The following is a 23,726-nucleotide window of genomic DNA, read 5'->3' as shown; positions in this document are numbered from 1 at the left end:
TTAAAGTTGATTTATTCGTGTCACAAGTAACCTTATGTTAACACTGCAGTGAAGTCATTGTGAAAATCCTCTGGTTGTCACACTCCGGCACCTGTTCGGGCACACTGAGGGAGAATTTAGCACGGCCAATGCACCCTAACCAGCGTGTCTTTCAGACTGTGGGTGGAGACCAGAGCAACCGGAGGATACCCACACAGACACAGGGAGAACATGTAGACTCCACAGTGACTCAAGCCAGGAATTGAACCCAGGTCATTGGTGCTGTGAGGCAGCAGTGCTAACCACTGTGTCACCATGCCATCCAAAGTCAATATTCCTGAACGGTTTTTGAGCTGTAATAACTCATAGAAACAGTTTTTAGCTGTGCTAATTTAAAGTATCCAATTTGATGTTGGGCCTAATGTTGCAACTGTACAGGGCACTGGTGAGGCCGCAGCTGGAGCACTGTGTGCAGTTTTGGTCGCCGCACTTGCGCAAGGATATTTTGGCCTTGGAGGGAGTGCAGAGGAGGGTCACTAGGCTGATACCGGAGTTGAGGGGGTTGAGCTATGAGGAGAGGCTGAATAGACTGGGCTTGTACTCGTTAGAGTTTAGAAGGATGAGGGGAGATCTCACTGAGACGTACAAGATGATGAAAGGGATGGATAGGGTAGAGGTGGAGAGGTTCTTCCCGCTCAGAAAGGACAGTAGGACTACAGGGCACAGCCTCAAGATAAGGGGGGGCGGTTTAGAACGGAGTTGAGGAGGAACTTCTTCACTCAAAGGGTGGTGAATCTCTGGAATTCTCTGCCCGTTGAAGTGATGGAGGCTACCTTGCTAAATATATTTAAGACGCGGGTTGATAGGTTTTTGATAGGCAAGGGGATTAAGGGTTATGGGGAGAGGGCGGGAATGTGGAACTGAGACATGACAGATCAGCTATGATCTTATTGAATGGCGGGGCAGGCTCGAAGGGCTAGATGGCCTACTCCTGCTCCTATTTCTTACGTTCTTCTGTTCTAATTGCTCAGGCTATTGTCCATTTGACCACAGGATGATGGGGAGGATATGGCTCAACTCAGGTACAAATAGGATGCCAATGTAACAACATGAGAAATAGGAGCAGAAGTAGGCCATTCAAACCCTTCAAGCCTGCCATTCAATTGGATCATGGCTGACTTGAGTGTGGCCTTGACTCCACTTTCCTGCTTGACTCCCTTATCAATCAGAAATCTGTCTAACTCTGTCTGGAATGCTTCCACTGCTCTCTGGGGAAAAGAATCGCAAAGATTAATGACCTTCTGAGAGACAAAAACAATCTCCTCATCTTTGTCTTAAATGGGAGACCCCATATTTGAAATGTGCCCCCCATTTCAATCCTGCCAGCATCCGCTCTGTCAAACCCCCTCAGAATCTCATTTGCTTTAATGACATCACCTCTCATTCTTCCAAACTCCAGTGAGTATAAGCCCAGCCTGCTCCATTTTCTCTCATAAAATAATCCCTCCATCCCAGGCATCAACCTCACAAGCTTTGTCTGAACTGCTTCCAATGCAAGTATGTCCTTAAGGGCATTAGTGACCACAGGCATCCATTTGGATGGCAAATGCTTGGCTTCATTGATTATGCTTGGTAAGGTAGTACACTGGTTTCCACTGGGAATTCTCCTAGTCTCACTGCCTGCCATCAGGCATATTGGGAGGATTTACAAACTGATAATTAGAATCCGTCATTAAGGAGGAAATTGCGAGGCATCTTGAAGGGAATTGCTTGATAGGGCGGACGCAACACGGTTTCATTAAAGGGAAGTCGTGTCTGACAAATTTACTGGAGTTCTATGAGGATGTGTCTAGGGCAGTGGATAGAGGAGAGCCGGTGGATGTGGTCTTTCTGGATTTTCAGAAGGCGTTTGACAAGGTACCTCACAAGAGGTTATTGCAGAAGGTCAGGGGACATGGAGTTGGGGGTAGGGTGTTAGCGTGGATAGAGGATTGGTTGTCAAATAGGAGGCAGAGAGTGGGGGTCAATGGGTGCTATTCGGATTGGCGGTTGGTGACTAGTGGGGTGCCCCAGGGGTCGGTGCTGGGGCCTCAGCTATTTACCATTTATATAGATGATCTGGAGGAGGGAACCGAGTGCAGGGTGTCGAAATTTGCTGATGACACCAAGATTGGGGGAAAGGCAAATTGTGCGGAGGGTGTGGAGAGTCTGCAGAAGGATCTAGATAGGCTGGGCGAATGGGCCAGGAAATGGCAAATGGAATTTAATGTTGGCAAGTGTGAGGTGGTCCACTTTGGTAGGAAGAATGGTAGGAAGGACTATTACTTACGTGGCGAAAAACTGCAGCAGGCGACGGTGCAGAGGGACCTCGGGGTCCTTGTGCATGAGTCGCAAAAACCCAGCTTGCAGGTGCAGCAGGTGGTCAGGAAGGCGAATGGGATGCTGGCCTTCATAGCGAGGGGGATTGAATATAAAAGTAGGGAGGTCTTGCTGCAGCTGTATAGGGCATTGGTGAGGCCGCAGCTGGAGTACTGTGTGCAGTTTTGGGCGCCGCACCTGCGCAAGGATATTTTGGCCCTGGAGGGAGTGCAGAGGAGGTTTACTAGGCTGATACCGGAGTTGAGGGGATTGAGCTATGAGGAGAGGCTGAATAAACTAGGCTTGTACTCGTTAGAGTTTAGAAGAATGAGGGGAGATCTCATTGAGACGTATAAGACGATGAATGGGATGGATAGGATAGAGGTGGAGAGACTCTTCCCGCTCAAAAAAGACAGTAGGACTAGGGGGCACAGCCTCAAGATAAAGGGGAGGCGGTTTAGAACGGAGTTGAGGAGGAACTTCTTCACTCAAATGGTGGTGAATCTCTGGAATTCTCTGCCCGTTGAAGTGGTGGAGGCTGCCTCGCTAAATATTTTTAAGAAGCGGGTTGATGTGTTCTTGATAAGAGAGGGGATTAAGGGTTATGGGGAGAGGGCGGGAAAGTGGAACTGAGCCACGACAGATCAGCCATGATCTTATTGAATGGCGGGGCAGGCTCGAAGGGCTAGATGGCCTACTCCTGCTCCTATTTCTTATGTTCTTATGTTCTTATAATCAACCTGTTTGGCCACATTATCAACTCACCTTCTGTGATGATCAAATCCTGGGTTTGGGACTTAAGGTCAGAACCATTGCTCCAGAGATAGGAATGCTACCCACTGCACCACAGGACCTCCTTACATCCCTCCTCTAGGAGGCTAAAAGGACACATAGCCCTCTAGCTGTGCTGGCACCAGACTAAGGAAAGCCCAGCGAAAAATTTAGTTTGATATTGGCGCGAACGAGTAACAGCGGTGTAGGTGGTGAGTGGATACTGCCAGAACAAATCTCAAACGCAACAAATATGGTGAAAGACTTTGTTCTGGGATGTTACAGCGGCCATGAGGGACACGAGGCACCACTAATGAATCTTCCCATCAGCTTCATGTAGTGTGGGCTTAAAACCCACAATCCAGGATTTGTTTGGCTCATTTGAATTCTTGTAAACTGCAGACGCAGTGTTTTTATTTATTTCAATGAAGCTCTGTTGTACTGGAGGACTGGCCTTGATGAGGTCATTGCGCGAGATATGGGACAACGAGCCTAATTATGGGATAATCCTCTAAAGTTTGGGACGATCCCGGGTAACCAAGACCCTGTACTGCTGTAGCATGATATCCCTACTTTTATATTCCACCCCCTTTTGCCACAGGTTGAGTGTCAACTGGCGCAACAATTTCTGGATTTTAATTGGGCTTCAAGGTTGGCTCTTTGGGGGAAGAGCTGGTATCGCGCATGCGCGCCTCCCGCGGCTATGCGCTCTCTCGCCGGCAGGTGGCGCCGACCTCCCCCCGGAAGCGGAAGTGGCGGCGTCGGCTTGCGCCCCCCCGGAAGCGGATGTGGCGGTGGCAGCGCAGAGCTGAGTGAAAGGTCACGGGGGAGATTAGGCGTGAGGAAGATGGTGGCCGAGGGGAAGAGCAGGAAGCGGCGGGAGCCGGGCGGTGGGGCCGAGGGGGAGCCGCAGCCCCAGCCCGAGCCCGCGGCCCAGCCCGAGGTCGCCTTCCCGCCCGGGTTCAGCGTGTCCGAGATTAAAAACAAACAGCGGCGGCAGTTCATGTTCCAGCGCTGGAAGCGGGCCCGGCGGCAGGTACCGGGGGAGTGGGGGGTGGTGAGAGGGAGGGGGTCGAGAGTGTGGTGGTGGTGGGGGGGGAGAGAGGGGGTCGAGAGTGTAGTGGTGGGGGGGGAGAGAGGGAGGGGGTCGAGAGTGTGGTGGTGGTGGGGGGGGAGAGAGGGGGTCGAGAGTGTGGTGGTGGGGGGGGAGAGAGGGAGGGGGTCGAGAGTGTGGTGGTGGGGGGGGAGAGAGGGAGGGGGTCGAGAGTGTGGTGGTGGGGGGGGAGAGGGGGAGGGGGTCGAGAGTGTGGTGGTGGTGGGGGGTGAGAGGGAGGGGGTCGAGAGTGTGGTGGTGGTGGGGGGGGAGAGAGGGGGTCGAGAGTGTAGTGGTGGGGGGGGAGAGAGGGGGTCGAGAGTGTAGTGGTGGGGGGGGGAGAGAGGGAGGGGGTCGAGAGTGTGGTGGTGGGGGGGGAGAGGGGGAGGGGGTCGAGAGTGTGGTGGTGGTGGGGGGTGAGAGGGAGGGGGTCGAGAGTGTGGTGGTGGTGGGGGGTGAGAGGGAGGGGGTCGAGAGTGTGGTGGTGGTGGGAGGGGTGAGAGGGAGGGGGTCGAGAGTGTGGTGGTGGGGGGGGGTGAGAGGGAGGGGGTCGAGAGTGTGGTGGTGGTGGGAGGGGTGAGAGGGAGGGGGTCGAGAGTGTGGTGGTGGTGGGGGGGATAGAGGGAGGGGGTCGAGAGTGTGGTGGTGGGGGGGGGATAGAGGGAGGGGGTCGAGAGTGTGGTGGTGGGGGGGGGATAGAGGGAGGGGGTCGAGAGTGTGGTGGTGGGGGGGGGATAGAGGGAGGGGGTCGAGAGTGTGGTGGTGGTGGGAGGGGTGAGAGGGAGGGGGTCGAGAGTGTGGTGGTGGGGGGGGAGAGAGGGAGGGGGTCGAGAGTGTGGTGGTGGGGGGGGAGAGGGGGAGGGGGTCGAGAGTGTGGTGGTGGTGGGGGGTGAGAGGGAGGGGGTCGAGAGTGTGGTGGTGGTGGGGGGGGAGAGAGGGGGTCGAGAGTGTGGTGGTGGGGGGGGAGAGAGGGAGGGGGTCGAGAGTGTGGTGGTGGGGGGGGAGAGAGGGAGGGGGTCGAGAGTGTGGTGGTGGGGGGGGAGAGGGGGAGGGGGTCGAGAGTGTGGTGGTGGTGGGGGGTGAGAGGGAGGGGGTCGAGAGTGTGGTGGTGGTGGGGGGGGAGAGAGGGGGTCGAGAGTGTAGTGGTGGGGGGGGAGAGAGGGGGTCGAGAGTGTAGTGGTGGGGGGGGGAGAGAGGGAGGGGGTCGAGAGTGTGGTGGTGGGGGGGGAGAGGGGGAGGGGGTCGAGAGTGTGGTGGTGGTGGGGGGTGAGAGGGAGGGGGTCGAGAGTGTGGTGGTGGTGGGGGGTGAGAGGGAGGGGGTCGAGAGTGTGGTGGTGGTGGGAGGGGTGAGAGGGAGGGGGTCGAGAGTGTGGTGGTGGGGGGGGGTGAGAGGGAGGGGGTCGAGAGTGTGGTGGTGGTGGGAGGGGTGAGAGGGAGGGGGTCGAGAGTGTGGTGGTGGTGGGGGGGATAGAGGGAGGGGGTCGAGAGTGTGGTGGTGGGGGGGGGATAGAGGGAGGGGGTCGAGAGTGTGGTGGTGGGGGGGGGATAGAGGGAGGGGGTCGAGAGTGTGGTGGTGGGGGGGGAGAGAGGGAGGGGGTCGAGAGTGTGGTGGTGGTGGGGGGGGGAGAGAGGGAGGGGGTCGAGAGTGTGGTGGTGGTGGGGGGGGGGAGAGAGGGAGGGGGTCGAGAGTGTGGTGGTGGTGGGGGGTGGAGAGAGGGAGGGGGTCGAGAGTGTGGTGGTGGTGGGGGGGTGGAGAGAGGGAGGGGGTCGAGAGTGTGGTGGTGGTGGGGGGGGAGAGAGGGAGGGGGTCGAGAGTGTGGTGGTGGGGGGGGAGAGGGGGAGGGGGTCGAGAGTGTGGTGGGGGGGGTTTGGAGGATTTAATTTGATTTATTGTCACATGCATTGGGATACAGTGAAAAGTTTTGTCTCTTCACTCTCTCTCTCCGGTTTAACAACATCTTTCCTATAACAAGGTGATGAAAACTGAACATTCCTCCAGATGCGGCCTGTACTTCCATATGGATGGCACAGTGTTTAGCATCGCTGCATCATAGTGCCAGGGACCCGGGTTCAGTTCTAGCTTCGGGTCACTGTCTGTGTGGAGTTTGCACATTTTCTCTGTGCCTGCACTTTCCTCTGTGTGCTCTGGTTTCCTCTTACACTCCAAAGATGTGGGGGTTAGGTAGATTGGCTGTGCTAATTTGACCCTAGTGTCAGGGGATTATTAGGATTCATTTGTGGGGTTGTGGGAATAGGACTTGGGTGGGATTGTGGTCAGTGCGCTCGATGGGTCCAGTGGCCTGCTTCTGCACTGAGTGTATCGTAGAATCCCAAATGTCGTGACTGATGAAGGTTAGCATACTTCACTGCTCTGTTTACCTGTGACTTCACCATTCGAGAAATGTGCACCTGAACTCCGAGGTCCCTCTGTTCCATGATACTGCCTAAGACCTTACCATTCACAGTGAAAATTCAACCTTGATTTGACTTTCCAAAATGCAACACCTCACATTTATCTGTATTGAATTCCATTTGCCATTTCTCAGCCCACTTCCCCAGCTGATCAAGATCCTGCTGCAATTTTTGATAACCTTCCTCACTGTCTACAATACCACCTATTTTAGTGTCATCTACAAACTTACTGCTTGTGCCTTGCATGTGCTCATTCAAATCATTAATACCCATCACATTAGCATGTTTCCAATCCACTAGGACCGTAAAAGAATCCAAGGAATTGCGAAATGTCACAGCCGACATTGTGATCTTTTCTCTTGTTGGAAAATTTAGAACTAGGTGTTACTGTTTAAAAATAAGTTGCCCATTTAAAGCAGAAGTATTTTTTTCTCTTTGGGTCATGAGTCTTTGGAACTTTTCCCCGAGGTAGTGGAAGCAGTCTGAATATTTTTAAGGCAGACCTAGCTAGATTACTTAGGCACATGAGTGAAATAGGGGTGGAGGGTTATAGAAGACGGTATTAAAAAGGGTCAGAGCCTCAGGACGACACTGGAAATGTAATATTACATGTTAATGTTGTGTCTCTTTTAATCCACAGGTGTCGGTCCACCTTGTTGTCAAACGAGGGGCATGCACACGGTGGGTCGTGCGTGGGCTGCTCTTGGAGGTTTTGAGAGTGGCCTAGTACTATGTGTCGTTGTGTATGCTTAATCCCGGACCAGCAGACGGGCACCACAGCAGCTCAGTGACTATCACTGCTAGCTGTGCAGATACGTGGATTTGGGCCTGTCTGTGGGAGTTTGCGCATTCTCCCTGTGGTTGCGTAGGTTTCCTCCGGGTGCTCCGGTTTCCTCCCACACCCCAAAGATGTGCTCTTAGGCTGATTGGTGTACCAAATTGACCCTACACTATTCTCCCCTGAATCTGGCTACATTAGGGATACCATTCACATACACACGGGGCAGGGTAGGTGTAGGAAAATGCTTTGTTGAAATGGCGGTGCGGGCTCGTTGGGCCGAAGGGCCTGTTTCCTGTGCTGGGTTGTTCTTTGTTCTTTATTCTTGTCGAACAAAGGGATGACAGGTTATCGGGGGCAGGCAGGAATGTAGGGTTGAGGTCACAATCAGATCAGCCATGATCTTATTCAATGGTAAGACAGGCTCAAGGGGCTGAGTGGCCTACTCCTGTTCCTAATATGTATGTTTGGGAGGGAAGGAGCTGGCAGTGATGGAAGGGAACGAGGTGAGGCTGAGGTGGCAGCACGAGTGAGGAGCAGGTATATAGAGGTAGGGGAAGAGGGTGATGAACAAGTGAGGTTTTGGTACGTAGGAATGATGTGCTTATATTTCTGCAGTGCCATTTCTGATTTCATGATGTTCACAGGTCACTTTTATTCGTCCATGGGTTGTGCATGGTCTGATTAGGTCAGCATTTATTGCCCATCCATAAATGCCTCCTGGAAGGGTGGTGCTGGTGCTGCCTTAAACTGCTGCAGTCTGTGTGGTGTATGTACAGTCACAGTGCAGTTAGAGAGGTCCAGGACTTTGACCCAGCGACACTGAAGGAACGGTGATGACATATTTCCAAGTCAGCATAGTGAGTGGCTTGGAGGGGAACTTGCAGGTGTTGGTGTTCCCCTTTTCCTGTTGGTGCTGCCCTTTTCCTAGGTGGCAGAGGTTGTGGGTTTTGAAGGTGCTGTCAGAGGTACTTGGCAAATTATTGCAGTGCGTCTTGTAGATGGGTGCACTCTGCTACCACTGTGTATTGGTAGTGGAGGGAGTGAATGTTTAAGGCGGTGGATGGGGTGTTAACTTGTCCTAGATGATATCAAGCTTCTTGTGTATTACTGGGCTTCCATTCATGCAGACACGTGGAAAGTATTCCATCACACTCCTGACTCGTGCCTTGTAGAAACAGAAAGGAGCAGGAGTTGGCCATTTGAGCATTCTCTGCCATTTAATAGTCATAGTTGACTCTCTATCTCAATGCCGTACTCCTGTCTCTCCTCATACCCCTTGACACCTTTAGGAAATCTATTTCCTTTTTAAATATATTCAATGATTTGCCCTCTGCAGCCTTCTGTGGCAGAGAATTCCACAGGTTTACCACCCTCTGAATGAAAAGGCTTCTCCTCATCACAGTCTGTATTCTGAGACTGTGGCTGCCTGTTCTAGACCTTTCCAGCCAGGGGAATCAGCATCGCTGCATCCTGTCTATCCAGCCCTGTCAGAATATTAAATATTTTGATTAGATCCCCTTCTATTTTTCTGAATTCCAGTCTTACAGGCCCAGTCAGCCCAATCTCTCCTTGTATGATAATTCTGCCAATACAACAATCAGTCTAGTGAATTGTCACTGTGCACCTGCTTTACAAGTATCTTAATTTTTTAGAATAAGGAGACTAAAACTGCAAACAACACTGCAGGTGTGATATCACCAAGGCCCCGTCAACTACAGTATGATATCCTTATTATTGAACTCAAGTCCTCTTGCAATGAAAGCCAACACACCGTTTATTTGCCTATTTTCCTAACTGCTTGCTGTACGTGCATGCTTGCTTTCAGTGACTGGTTTATGAGGCCATCCCACAGCTCTTTGTTCATCAACATTTCCCAATCAGTCACCATTTAAATAATACTCTGCCGTTCTGTTTCTCCATCTGAAGTGGATGACTTCACATTTATCCACATTAATCTACATCTGCCATGTATTTGCCCATTCACTCAACTTATCTAAAGCACCTTGAAGCCTCTTAACATCCTCCTCACCACTCACATTCCCACCATGTTTTATATCATTAGCAAATTTGGAAATATTACATTTGGTTTCTTCATCTAAATAATTGATGCATGTTATGAGTAGTTGGGGTCCAAGCACTGACCCCTGTGGGACCCCACTCATCACCACCTGCGACTTTGAAAAAGACCCATTTCTTCCTACTCTCCGTATCCTGTCTGCTAACCAGTTCTCAGACCATGCCAATATATTACACCCAATCCTGTGTCCTTTTAATTTTGTATACCAACTTCTGATGTGGGACTTGTATACATAGACTAGTTCTTATCTATTTTATTAGTTAAATCATCAGAAAAACTCTAGTTGGTTCGTAGATGGTGGACAGGCTTCTGAGAGAGGGGATGGAGCGGGGGGAGTGGTCAGGAAGTCAATTACTTCTGGCAGGACTCCCAGCCTCTGACTTCTTGTAGCCACAGTAATTATAGGACTGGTGCAGTTCAGTTTCTGGTCAGTGGTAACCCTCAGGGTGTTGATGGCGTTTTGGATTCAGAAATAGTAATCTGTGGAATGTCAAACAGTGGGATGGTTAGAATCTTGTTCAGTATGATGTACCTTTGAAGTGTAGTCGCTATTGAAATAAAAGGAGAAAAAGTGAAGGTGCTCAGCGGGAGAGAGAAATCTGAACGAACTAGACTGAGATGTTCTTTGATGTCTCCTACCTGTTGCTATGGTGAGTCTGACTTGATCTGCCATCTGGTTTCCATCTGTCATTTCCCTGTCTTCCATTCCAATTGTACTCTGTCTTGGAACTTGTACAGATTTTTCCAAACATGCAATTTTGCGTTGATGAGGCTGCGTACATTGTAGTTAAACAGCTAAAAACCAAACCTTTGGTTTGATTTCTCCTGTTTCTCTGACACTGCTCACTGTTGCTCCTTGCAAACTAGCTGGTTTGGGGAATAAAGCTAGTGGCAAATAAGATCTGTCTCTTTGTTCAAAAGCCTCTGTACAATATGTAATCCGATTGCTTTAGGAAGTTGCCTACATCGATTGAAGATGACATATTCCATAAAACTTCATAGTCTGCAGCATCGAGAGAGGCCATTCTACCCAAATAGGTCAACACAAACGTTTATGTTCCACACGCAACATTTGCAACTTTATTCTCTCTCGTCCTATTAGTATCTTATCCTTTCGTCCTTGCGTGAGCACAAATAGAAGCTGGTGTAGACTGTATGACCCGTCGAGCCTGCTCTGCTATTCAGTATGATCATGGCTGATTTTAGGTTCCTTTTCTCCACTCCCTATGTATTTCAATTTGGAGGCAAAAAAAATCTAACTTTCCCGGCCTTAAATATATTTAACAATGCCGCTTCCCCACAACCCTCTGGGGTAGAGAATTCCAAAGGTTCACAACCCTTTGAGGGAAGAAATGTCTCCTCACTTCAGTCCCAAGTAATCAGCCCCTTATCCTAAGACTGCGCCGCTGTGTTTTAGATTCCCCGAACAGTGGAAACAACCTCTGTGCAGCCCATCCTGAATCTTGTATGTTTCATCAAGATTACCCCTCATTCTTCTAAACGCCAGAGAATATAGACCAGGTTACTCAGCTTCTTATAGGACACCCCTCCTCACCTTAGGGACCAATTTAGTGAACATGTCGTGCAGCTTCCCACTTAATTATTCTAGTTGCTGAGCTATTCCCTGTGACAGTGTGTTCCACATTCCGTGAGTCTTTTCTGTCCACGTTCACCAGTGCTTCCATATCCTTTTTTTCAATAATGTAGAAACCAGAACTGTAAATGAAAGAAGTTTGGGACAGTGAATAGGAGCAAATTGTTTTTGCACAGTGTATAGTGAGGCTGAGGATTGTGAGAGTGGAAGTAGTGTCAATAACAAAAACCATGTCAACTTTTTATGAATTGGTTAGAAATGGGGAACAATGGAATATGGGAACTGGGTGTGCTCAGTTGATTAAAATTACAGCTTCGTAGAGGAAACACGTGAATTGGGTTGAACATTTCTATTGTCTTTACTGCAGCTACCAGTTAGAAAGTGGGAGATGGCTCGCGATGTTACATTTTCATGATTTTTAGAGTTATTTTTGGTAGCTGGTTCTGGTTATTCTCAGTGCTTCGTGTTGATAAAAGAGATGTAGAGGCATTGCTGTTTCATCTCCGGCAGGACAGATTTGAAGCTACTTCACACACAGTTGGTGAACACTTTAATCAGCATTGGGTGAAGTAAAATAGTTTTCATTTCCAGAAGGCATTTCTGTCACAGTTCCCTTACACAAAATAAAGATACATTAGTTGATGTAACCATCTCTTCTGTTCAAATCACTTTGGGTAGGTTTAGTTGGAACTTCAAATTGTGAACTCTATTTGCAGGCAGCGGGACACTTGCCTTGCAAATATCCTGTAGGATGTAAATGCTTTGCAGTCTGATATTTGGATGCAAATATTCTACTGGCTTATTTGGATACATTGCCACAATTCCATAAGGCTCTATCAGCCTGTGGTTCAATATCGATGAAACTAGTTTTCTGTTATCTGATACCCGTACTGTGACATTTGATTGTAGGGAGGATAGTTATGTTCTAACAGGTTTGCTAATAGCTTTCAGTGAAGTATGGTGGAGATTAAGTGAAATTTTCATCCCCTGTCAACTTGAGCTATCAGCAATTCCATAGCTTTTATTTCTGTGTCTATCAAGTGTGACTGGTGCCATGCAACTCAAAATGCTCTCACTAGTTGAAGTATAGGGGCTGCAGGTCCATCCAGTGCAGTAGGAACAATTTAAAACGGTGAATATAAACTGTCATAAGAAACCTGCCTACCATCTATAAGGCTCGGGTACTGAAATTCTCACTGCCCTGTCCGTGAAAAGAATCTAGAAACTTGACACACCCAGGACAGAGTACTTGATTGTTGCTGCCACTGGATTCAATCTGCCTGCATTTGAGCACTCTGGTAACTTGTCCAAGTTACTTCACAGGCACCTTGTAATCTCTACTGCCTGCAAGTCCAAACAGCAATGCATTGTAAATGCCTTTGCTTTGCATGTCGCACACTGTGCTAACTTAGATGTACAATGCCAATTCCTTCCTGTATTGCTGAATTCCAAAACTCCCATCATTGGGGGGGCACAGCTCCAACTAGAGCCACAGCAGTTGGAAAAAGACTATTACAGCTGTTGCTTCGGGGCAACTAGGGGTGGGCATTAATTGTGACCATGGCAGTGCTGCCCACTGCCTAGAGTGGCAGTGTAGGTTCCTCTGTGATAAAATCAGAATTGTCATCCTCTAGACAGCAAATATATATTCTAGGCTGAAGTGGCATTGAGAGAGTGCTGCATTGTTGGAGGTGCCCTTTCCCAGGTGAGATGGTAACACTTGGTTCTGTCTGCCTGTTGGGTGGATGTGAAAATAAAGCCCCCTTGCACCATTTGAAGAGCAGGAGAGTTCTGGCATCCCACCCAATTTCTCCACTAACACAATCAGATATTTTTAATTGGTTATTCCTCATTTCCTACCTTGCTGTGTGGAAATCAGTTGCCATTTTTATCCACATAATTGTGACTTAGCCTCAAAAAGACGATTTAATTCCTAGGAACCAATGAGGCACTTTATAAAATGCAAGTTCTATTTTGCCAATATAGTAAGCTAACATTGTGATGGCATGATAGAAGGAAAAAACAAGCAAGACCTAACAATTCTCTTCAATGTTGCAATTGCTGTGGTAATGATGCAAGGAAGCTGAGGATGTTTGTGTGGGTAGGTGGTTCATAGTCCTTTCATGTGGAAAGAAATACATGAGAAGGAGCTAGACAAATATTCAAGGAGTGTTTTAGTGTTATTGTGCAAGATTGCCTTTTAGAAGATTCCATTTTCCCGGGGGGCACTATTTTCTAGATTTCTTTTTTGACCCTATTTCTGTACAATAGTATTAATTACAGGATGAATTCAGAAGGCTTCAGTGTGAGTCTAATTGCACTGGCAGTCGGACCATTTTAAAATTATGGAATTGCTTCTGGAGAAAAATCATTCCCATTTTTGTTGAATTTCCCACATTTATGTCACAGGAAACAGCAGAAAAGGCTGTCTTTGCAGAATGTCCATTTGGATCAAACATTCCACTATACAGCTGAGCGGAGATTCCAGCCCTTTACCGACCTCTCGTCCTGGTTACCTTTGATCTCAGAGGCAATCACAAAGAGGAGGGATTCAATGCTCCTGTATTCCTTATATCCAGGCTAACACGCTGGACAGGTCTGAGGAAACACGACACTGATCAGAGGTACTACTTTCTGAATGAAACACTGAGCCAAGTTGATGTAAAAGATCCCATGGCACAGTTTCGGAGAGAGCGGGAAAGGTCACTCAGATTCCTGGCCAACGTTTACCCTTTAACCATCATTACGAAATCCGATTGTTTGATCACTGGTGGAACTGTGGCAAATTGGTTCCCATGTTTCCTGCATTACAGTATTGGCTACACTTCAAGTATTTCATTGGCTGTAAGGTTTTTGGGATGTTCCAGGTTACGAAAGATACTACATATTTGCAAGTCATTTCTTCCTAAGCGTGTGCCTGCTGACATGAATGATCCCATGTGGTAAAGTCAAGCCTGAATTCCATTGAGTGTTTTGCATTGAATCCCTATAGTGCAGAAGGATGCTGTTCAGCCCATTGAGTCTGCACCGACAATGATCCCACCCAGACCCAATCCTTGTAACCCCCTCTAATCCCCCTGACACGAAGGGGCATTCCCACCCAGATCTGTTCCCCATAACTCCAAAAATTTACCCCGCTAATACCCCAAACATACACATCTTAGAGGCAATCTAAGAGGCAATGGCCAATCCACCTAACCTGCATGCATACATACACACACGCACACACAAAGGGAGAACGTGCAAACTCCATGCAGACAGTCACTGAGGCTGGAATTGAATCTGGGTCCCTGGCGCTGTGAGGCAGCTGTATTAACCCCTAACCATGGTTTCAACAAGTGGCTCTCTCCACTGGCATTGTTCTTGGGAAAGTAGTAAAATAATTACAGATAACTGATGGTATTTATGATGCAGCCTAAGTTTTAAGCTGTGGGAGAGTTTCTAATGGAGACCAAGTTTTATGTGCTTTCTGATCCTGAATGATTTTGCCTGTTGTTGTTATCCAGGAGCAATTGGCAGCCAGAAAGAAGCGGAGGAAAGAGAGAGAGGCACTTGGAGACAAGGTAACTGTCACTTAATGCACAAGTTCAAAATAATCTCATTCTTTGAGATGCTGGCAGTTTGTTGGCTGTTCAGTGACATTGGTTCCTTCAGTCTTGAAGGTGCTTAAAAACCTGCTGCAATACGGTTTCCTCGTTTAGCGCAATTTTGTTTGCTGTTCAGAGCAAAGATTAAAGTTTATTTTGTTAGTGTCACACGTGGGCTTATATTAACACTGCAATGAGGAATAATCTGAAAATTAGAGCGAGGCTGTTCAGGGCTGATGCCAGAGGGGAGTATAAGTCTGGAACTCTCCTCTCGAGAAGCTGTGGAGGCAGGAGGCTTGGTGACAGTTTCAATGAGATTGAATGATTGCTGTTTTATTAATCAAGAGCACTGAGGGCGAATGAACAAAGGGGCATAGATTGATTTTCCTATCTGCAGTGCTCAAGCCCCAGGGCCAGCTTTTGGACCACACAGTTACTGCCCAAGTCAACCTAGTATTGTTCTGGTTTGGTTGGCTGGACCACGATGTTGGAGGTGGAATTTATCCTGTTCCAGGAATGCAGTGCAGTAGTGTTGGTAATTGCTTTCCTTATTTAAATAGGATAATCTGTAAATATACATGATATCTTAAATCCATTTTAGATAAGGGAACCCGTTTTTTAATTTTTGGAAGATGTAAGTGGCTGCTCACATCCAAGGGATTAATGCTGAGGGTGCCGACTTGGTAAAAACAGGCTTGCGGTTTGTGTCTACAGGCTAAACCAATAGGGGTAGGTCACTTGTCTGTAAGCGAATGTAACTTTGCTCACCCTGATTACACCTTTCTGCTGAAGGCACCACCAAAACCAGTTCCAAAGACGATTGAAAACCAACGAGTGTATGACGAAACAACCGTGGATCCACAAGATGAAGAGGTAATTTTACAGGTTTTCTCACATTCCTCGTCAGTGAAAGGCCCTTTCTGATGTGTTGCCCTTTATTGGGATGCCTGTTCATGTTAATGAATATTACCATTGAGTTAAACACCAAAAATGTTCCATTTTGAATCTTGGGATTTAGCTTTAGGGTCCACATATTTTCTTTATAATGGATATTGATGAGATGAGAGAGAAGTAACAATGTTTTGGTATTCTTGTCTCCATCAATTCTTGTACGTGAATAAAAACAGTTCTCCAAGTGCTGTAAGTTGAAGCTGGGCAGAGGTGATAGTTTTATGCAGACGTTTAATCAGGAGACTGCAGATTGATTTCGTCTTTAATTAAACGACCTTCCACAGGTGGCTTTCGATGAAGCAACTGATGAGTTTTCGTCCTACTTTAACCGAGAAAGCAGTCCGAAGATCCTCATCACCACATCTGACCGGCCTCGAGGGGTACGTGAAATTAAACTCTGACAGGACAAGAGATAAACGTAATTGTAAAGGGAAAGTTTTCATCAGTTCTTCTCAACTGGAGCTACTTACTCCTGTTTGGAATACAATTCCATGTTCCATGTGTACCACCGGATTCTGGTCTTTTATACATCCCTCCTCTATTTCTCTTTACCCACGTTGGGTTTCAGAGACTTGGCTCCACTCTGGAGCTCTGTTTCTGAGCTCCTCTCCTTTTCCAATCCCTTCTCGTTATAAAATCTTCCTAAAATTCATCTCTTCTGACCAACGCTCCTTGTTTCCACTTCCACAATTGGTGTCCATTCCCATTCCTGTTTCAATTCAGAAGCACCCAGGAATGTTTTATACAATAAAGGTACCGTGTACATGTGGTTTATTTGATCTTTAGTTATGGGTGTTGCCGGCAAGACCAGCATTTATTGCCCATCCCTAAATGTCCTTGAGAAGATGATGATGAGCTGCCAACTTGAATTACTATAGTACAGTCCATGTGGTGGGGATACACCCGCTGTTGTTAAGGATAGAGTGTCAGAGTTTTGACCATGTGGCAGAGAAGGAACGCCAAACTATTTCCAAGCCAAGGTGGCTTGTTGGTGGTCGTGCTCCGACGTATCTGCTACCCTTGTCCTCTGTCTAGATGATAGGGTTGCAGGTTTGGAAGATACTATCAAAGGAGCCTTGGTGAGTTGCTGCTGTGCATCTTATAGATGGTACACACTCCTGTCACTGCACATCAGTAATGGAGGAGGTGAATGTTTGTGGATATTGTTCCAATCAGGCAAGCTGCTTTGTCCTGGGTGGTGTCAAACATGTTGTTGGAACTGCACTCATCCAGGCAAGTGGAGAGTGTTCCATCACGCTCTAACGTGATTCTTGTAGATGACGAGCTTTAAGGGATAAGGAGGTGAGTTACCACAAAATTCCCAGCCTAAGACATGCTGTTGTTAGCGATAATATGGCTAGTGTGATTGTGTTTTTGTTGCAGTTTGTATTTCTTCCCTGTAATAATCGTGTATCGATGTGGCGATGTCGGCATTGAACTGGGATGGGCACAGTAAGAAGTCTCACAGCATCAGGTTAAAGTCTAACAAATTTATTTGGAATCACGAGCTTTTGGAGCACTGCTCCTTCATCAGGTGAGTGATCATGATGAAGGAACAGCGCTCCGAAAGCTCGTGATTCCAAATAAATCTGTTGGACTTCAACCTGGTGCTGTGTGACTTCTTACTGTAATCGTGCAACAGGTGAGCCCAGTGGGAAACAATTGGGCTCAGTTTCTTAGTACCTCTCCTCCAAGCCCAGGGTTCCAGCATTCAGTCACAGTGCTTTAATCACTGCCCTCAGCTGCTGCATATTTTAAAATGGTGAATGAATCGTTTTGTTTTCCAGAGAACGGTAAGGCTATGTGAGCAACTGGCAAAAGTAGTGCCAAATGCGCATGTCTACTATAGGAAGGGATTGGCTCTGAAAAAGATCATACCGCAGTGTGTTGCTAGAGATTTTACAGACCTGCTCGTCATCAATGAAGATCGGAAAGTCCCGAGTATCCTTTTATTGTTGAGTTTATTCTAAAATGTCATTGGCTTTCTTCCGTGTTTGACTCGCCGCAGTGTTTTATGTATTCTAATCCCCCACAAATTTCAGAAATTGCCCGTGCTATATTTATTTGGTTCCTTTTTGAATGCTACTTTTGCAGCCTGATGCTTTGGGACATCCTGAGATTGCTAATAGCATTGTAAAATGGTTTCTTATTGTTGTACACTTCAGTAGTGTTATTTTAATAAAGTGTGAGGAAGAATGTTTAGCACTTTAAAAACTTGCGATATCTCGTTGTGATACCTGCTAATTGGAGGAGGAAATCGGGGAGCTCTGAGCTTTTGAAGGGAAGTAAGATAAGAGGGCACCTTGGAAAAGTGTATATATGTTGCATTGAACAGCATAGAGGAGCTAAACCCACGCACTTCTTATTTGATACTTAAATATAGTACCAGGTAGCCGAGTGGCTCCAGCACCACCGTGAAGGTTGTGAAATTAAATCAAAATTTTTAGAATCATTAAAACTGTCCAGCTGTTGTCTTAAAAACTAGTTCATTAATTTCCTTCCGTGAGCCCCTCCCTTGCCTGACACACATGCGATTTGAGTCGCACGCTGCTTGGCTGACACTTAACGCTCTTGTGGCAACTAAGATTGGGCAAGTTAGATGCTGTAAGCTTTTTCTAGGTGAGTGCCCTTATCAGTATCTGTAATCAAGAATTGTACATTATTGCTGATCGTGGTTGCACCATCTAATTCGCTTCTGTAAGCTGTTACATTGAGCGACAATCTTCTAGTCTTTACACAGCTTTTCACAAACCACATGGTAAACTTGGAAACTGGGTGAGACTTTCATGATAGCTGTGTTGAAAACAATTCAGAGGCAGGAAGATTAAAATCTAGTGGGTGTTCACGCTGATATAGATCAGTTAAGAGCATCTCAACTATGTGTTATGCACAGTAATGACATTAGTACTCGAGTGCGCATGGCATTGTCCTTGTGCAGAATTTCTAGACCTCAGAACCTCACTTGTTTCCCACAGTATACTAAATATCATTTTTTAAAAAAACATCCCCTTCCTCTGCACAGCTTATGCAGCTACCTGTTATGATTTTGTTCAATATTTAATACAGAAACCGTGGCAGAGTTAATGAGCTGGTAATTCAGAGGCTCGAGCTAGGGGTTCAAACCCTACCGTGGCAGTTGATGGAATTTAAATTCAGTTAAATCTGGAATTGAAAGCTGGCCCCAGCAGTGGTGACCATGAAACTATTATTGATTGATGCAAAAGCACATCTAGTCATTTAAATGCCCTTTAGAGGAAATCTGTCACCTGCTCTGAAGGGTCATCTAGACTTGAAATGTTGCCTCTATTCTCTCTCCACAGATGCTGTCAGACCAGCTGAGATCTTTCAGCATTTTCTGTTTTTGTTTCAGATTCAAGCATCCGCAGTATTTTGCTTTAATCTGTCATCTTTTCTGGCTTGACCTAACACGTGACTCCAGATGCACTGCAAAATAATTGACTCCATTTATGAAGGTGGCTCGCTATCACCTTCAGGAGCAATTAGGGATGGGCAATCAAATGCTGATTTTCCTGCATCCTATGTGATGACCAGTTATCTGTAACAATGGTAGGGAGCTCTTGTAGTTCTCTCGCATTTAAAGAGAAGTTTATGTTTCAACTGATCATTTTGTGAAGTTTCCTGAAAACTCAATTTCTTTCGCCTTAACCAAAACTGACAGATGGATTAATTATTAGCCACCTTCCCAATGGACCAACAGCGCATTTCAAGATGTCTAGTGTGCGTCTAGCAAAAGAACTTAAGGTAAAGCATTTAGGAACTTGGTTTAATGTATATTCTATGAAGTAATGTTCCATGTGAAATGTTGGATTTTTTTAAGAAGTTAACTGTTGGCTGGGTAAGTGATTACTAAATTCTTAGTGAATTATATAATTAAAGATAGTACAGAAAAAAAGAGACCTGTTGCTGAAACAGTCAGCACCCTTTTCTCCTGTAGTATAATTGTTGTGATCGTTTGAAATTTGGCATTCTTGTATTTGTCCTGATGAGTTCAAGATAAAAAGCTTCAGCAACATGTTTCTTTTCAGCAATAGAAAACTAAATAAATGCAATTATATCAAATTTAATCGTCAAGCAATGCCACAAAAAGATGGACAATGCTGTAGGTGAGGTGATGCTGTATGTTAGACCATTTATTGAGTAAAATAACTTGTAAAAGAACCAGGCATAAGTTAGAATCATAGAATACTTAAAATGGAGAATGAGGCCATTCGGCCCATCGAGCCTGTGCTAACTTTCAACAGAGCATCCTACCAAAACCCTAGCCACACAGTCCCACGTATTTACCCCGCTAATTCCCCTAACCTGGACGTCTTTGGAATATAGGAGGAAACCCATGCAAACACAGGGAGAATGTGCAAACTCCACACAGGTGGTCACCCAAGTCCAGAATTGAACCCAGATCCCTGGCACTGAGGTAACAGTGCTAGCCATTATGGCACTGTGCTGCATTAGTAGAGGTCTTATTCTAAAACCCCATTGAGCCCCTTGTCAAGGCGGCAATGTTAACATTGCCTTTGTTAGCTGTTCAGATGCTTTCATATATCAAGCAGTGTTCACATAAACTAGTGACTTGAGTGTTGCTGCAGTAGATTTTTCTTGTTATTATTGAACCCTTTCTCAGGAGTGAATGATGCTTAATAAGATGCTGCAGTTTAGAAATGAAAGAGTATCTTAAAATCTGTACACTTCCTTGCAGAGGAAAGGGACGAAAGGGACGAAACCAACAGAGCATATACCAGAAGTGATCCTTAATAACTTTTCAACCCGACTGGGGCACAGCATTGGGAGAATGTTTGCTTCTCTCTTCCCTTACGATCCACAATTTATAGGACGCCAAGTGGCAACTTTTCATAACCAGCGTGATTATATCTTTTTCAGATTTCACAGGTACGCTTTTTAACAAGTGAAATAAGCAAACTGTATTCATAACAAGTCCTTGTTGGAGTGTGTGTAAAGTTTATTAGTTGCAAGCAAGACTTACATTAACATTGCAATGGAGTTACTGTGAAAAGCCTCCAGTCGCCACACTCCGGCACCTGTTTGGGTACACTGAGGGAGAACTTAGCATGGCTAATGCACCGAGCCAGCACGTCTTTCGGATTGTGGGGGGAAACTGGAGCACCTGGAAGAAACCCACGCGGACATGGGGAGAATGTACAAGCTCCATATAGACGTTGACCCAAGCTGGGAATCGAACCCGGGTCCCTGGCGCTGTGAGGCATCAGTGCTAACCACCATGCTGCCCCTTGGTCTATATAATGTATACATTTTGGTTTAGTGATCGTACTGAATGGCAGGAAAGGACAGACTATAAAAATAAAATGTAACAACATAGGTGAGTTCAGTGACATCCTGAAACCCTTGACCCAGTGGGGGTAAAACACCTTAAACCTAACAACAGGAAACACAGTTTCTCAATTTGCAAACAAACAGGAAGGCATTCCAGCAGGGACATAAATACTGGTCTGTCAGTGACGCCCATGTCCTATGAATGAATGTGCAATGAAATTTACTTAAACCACTGTCTATACTTTTCTGATAATGGTATATAGTATGTTGCTGAGCTTGGAAGTGCTGCGTTATTTGTGCACTGCAATCTATTCGATAACCCAAGGATCAGAAGAACCAGAGTGGATACGAGGGAGAGAGAGAATTATGCGGCCAGTTGTTCCAATCTGGAAGACACTTATGTTTTTTTTATTTGCATGGGGTGAGAGTCACGGGCAAGGCCAACTAGTTATTACCCACACCTCTGTTGCCCTTTAGATGGTGGTAACCACAACATTTATGTTATAGAGTCATAGAGATTTACAGCATAGAAACAGGCCCTTCGGCCTAACTTGTCCATGCCACTCCTTTTTTCAAAAAAAACCCCTAAGGTAATCCCAATTGCCTGCATTTGGCCCATATCCCCCATACCCATCGTACCCAAGTAACTATCTCAATGCTTTTTAAAAGACAAAATTGTATCTACCTCTACTACTACTACCTCTGGCAGCTTGTTCCAGATACTCACCACCCTCTCTGTGGAAAAATTGCCCCTCTGGACACTTCTGGATCTCTCCCCTGTGACTGGTCCATTTCAGTGTCTCGTCAATGGTGACCCACAGGGTATTGATGGTGGGGATTCGGTGAAGATGCCTTGAATTGCAAGTGAGAATAGTCATTTTCTGGCACGGGCATGATACAAATGTTACTTGCAACTTGCATGCCCAAGCCTGATAGTCCAGGTCTTGCACGAGGGCACTGGCTGCTTCGGTACCTGCAGACTTTCAAATGGTGCTGAACAATCCCAATCCCACCCCCACTCCCCCCTGCTTCCACTTCATGATGGAGAAAGAGTCATTGAAGCAGCTGAAGATGGTTGGGTTTGTCCTATATTTCTTGAGGTTCAGAGGAATAATCTAATTGAAACAGAAAATTTTGTAAGGAGCCTCTGAGGAGCCTGACAGTAAAAAGGAATTGAGAAAATGCCTCCATGTCTGGGGAATCAAGAACGTGATTCGAGAATCCAGATTAGGGTGGATTGCTTAGGGCTGAGATGAGAAGAAATATCTTCACAGAGATTTGTAAATCTTTTGAGTTCCATATTCAAGCTTAAATATGGATAATCAGAAGTTGAGTATATTCAGGACAGATTGCCAATAAATTATAGAACATTACAACGCAGTTACAGGCCCTTCGGCCCTCGATGTTGCGCTGACCAGTGGAACCAATCTAATGACCCTCTAACCTAAACTATTCCAATGTTATCCATATGCCTACCCACTGACCATTTGAACGCCTTTAAAGTTGGCGAGTCCACAACTGCTGCAGGCAGGGCATTCCACGCCCTTACTACCCTCTGAGTAAAGAACCTACCTCTGACATCCATCCTATAATTATCGCCCCTTAATTTAAGGCTATGTCCCCTTGTGTTAGCCGAGGATGGCCACAGTCCTACTTTCCTTAAGGAATTGAGGATATGCGTATGCTGTGGGAGTGCGGAATTGAGGGTAAAGGATCAGCCGTGATGTGGTTGAATGATGGAACAGCCCCAGAGGGCTGCAAGTTCTCCTCCAAACCACTCAACATCCTGACTTGGAACAATATCACTGTTCCTTCACCGTGGCTGGGTCAGAATCCTGAAACACCCTCTCTAACAGCACTGTGGGTGTTCCTATATCACATGGCCTGCAGCAGTTCAGGAAGGCAGCTCACCACCACCTCATCAAGGAGCAATTAGGAATGGACAACGAATGCCAGCGATGCCCACATCCCACGAACAGATATTTTTAAACACTCCTTAAACAGCCATCCCTTCCTCCCAGGAACCACCACTGTGAATTAGTTCTGTATCAAAAGAATGTTAAACTGACATGTGCGCTTAATTCCGACCAGATGCTAACAGAGCTGTTGTTTTAAAGGTACATATTTAGAAATGAAAAGAAAGTGGGCCTTCAGGAACTCGGGCCACGTTTCACCCTGAAACTGAGATCACTCCAGAAAGGAACCTTTGATTCAAAATATGGAGAATATGAATGGGTCCACAAGGTCAGTTTGTGAGATGTTTTGTTGTCTTGGGGTTCATGGACTTTAACTTGGTGATTTTAGATTAAATTTCTATAGCTGAGTCTTTTACGATTCTGACTATTGTCTCAAAGTCAAATGTGACTGCAAATTAAGCAGAATCAATATATTAATGTGGATATGTATGACAGAATTGTACATGTTCTATTATGTAAATCACTTCATGTTGCTTTTATCTAATGGCGTGGAGGGTTATGGATAAGGAATGTGTGAAGTGTTATTGCTAGCAACAATGTTCTGTAGATTCTTCTGATTTGTGCTCATGTATGTAGCAGAATAATTTGGTTATTTGAAATATCTCGTGTCTGGGATTGAAGCTGGAAAGTAGGTGCAGTTAAGGCCATTGAGAAAATTTTAATGCTGACTTACTGCCACTTCAATTTCCCATAAATATGCACATGGAGCCCAAACCATCGTGAACCATAGAATTCCTGCATTGCTTAGCCTGTCGAGCCTACACCGGCTCCCCGAAAGAGCATCATACCATCTTCTACCCCAACTCCGTAACCATATTTAGCATGGCTAATCCATCT

General features: G+C 46.3%; 1 protein-coding gene across 1 annotated transcript in view; it reads left to right on the top strand.

Moving 5' to 3' along the window:
- The first annotated feature begins 3,811 nt into the window (after positions 1-3,811).
- rpf1 (ribosome production factor 1 homolog) overlaps positions 3,812-23,726 on the top strand; it is a 23,734-nt gene continuing 3,819 nt past the window's right edge. Inside the window, exons 1-8 of the mRNA XM_080196456.1 lie at positions 3,812-4,144; positions 14,572-14,628; positions 15,445-15,525; positions 15,888-15,983; positions 17,391-17,544; positions 19,283-19,365; positions 20,321-20,511; positions 23,031-23,157. Coding sequence (XP_080052582.1) covers positions 3,812-4,144; positions 14,572-14,628; positions 15,445-15,525; positions 15,888-15,983; positions 17,391-17,544; positions 19,283-19,365; positions 20,321-20,511; positions 23,031-23,157 — 1,122 coding nt within the window. The remainder of the gene's footprint in view (positions 4,145-14,571; positions 14,629-15,444; positions 15,526-15,887; positions 15,984-17,390; positions 17,545-19,282; positions 19,366-20,320; positions 20,512-23,030; positions 23,158-23,726) is intronic.

This window comes from Carcharhinus amblyrhynchos, chromosome 9, assembly GCF_965287045.1.
Source record: "Carcharhinus amblyrhynchos chromosome 9, sCarAmb.v2.hapA, whole genome shotgun sequence".
Lineage (NCBI taxonomy): Eukaryota > Metazoa > Chordata > Chondrichthyes > Carcharhiniformes > Carcharhinidae > Carcharhinus > Carcharhinus amblyrhynchos.
The sequence above is the reverse complement of the archived record's forward strand: the minus strand, read 5'-3'. Positions and strand labels throughout refer to the sequence as shown.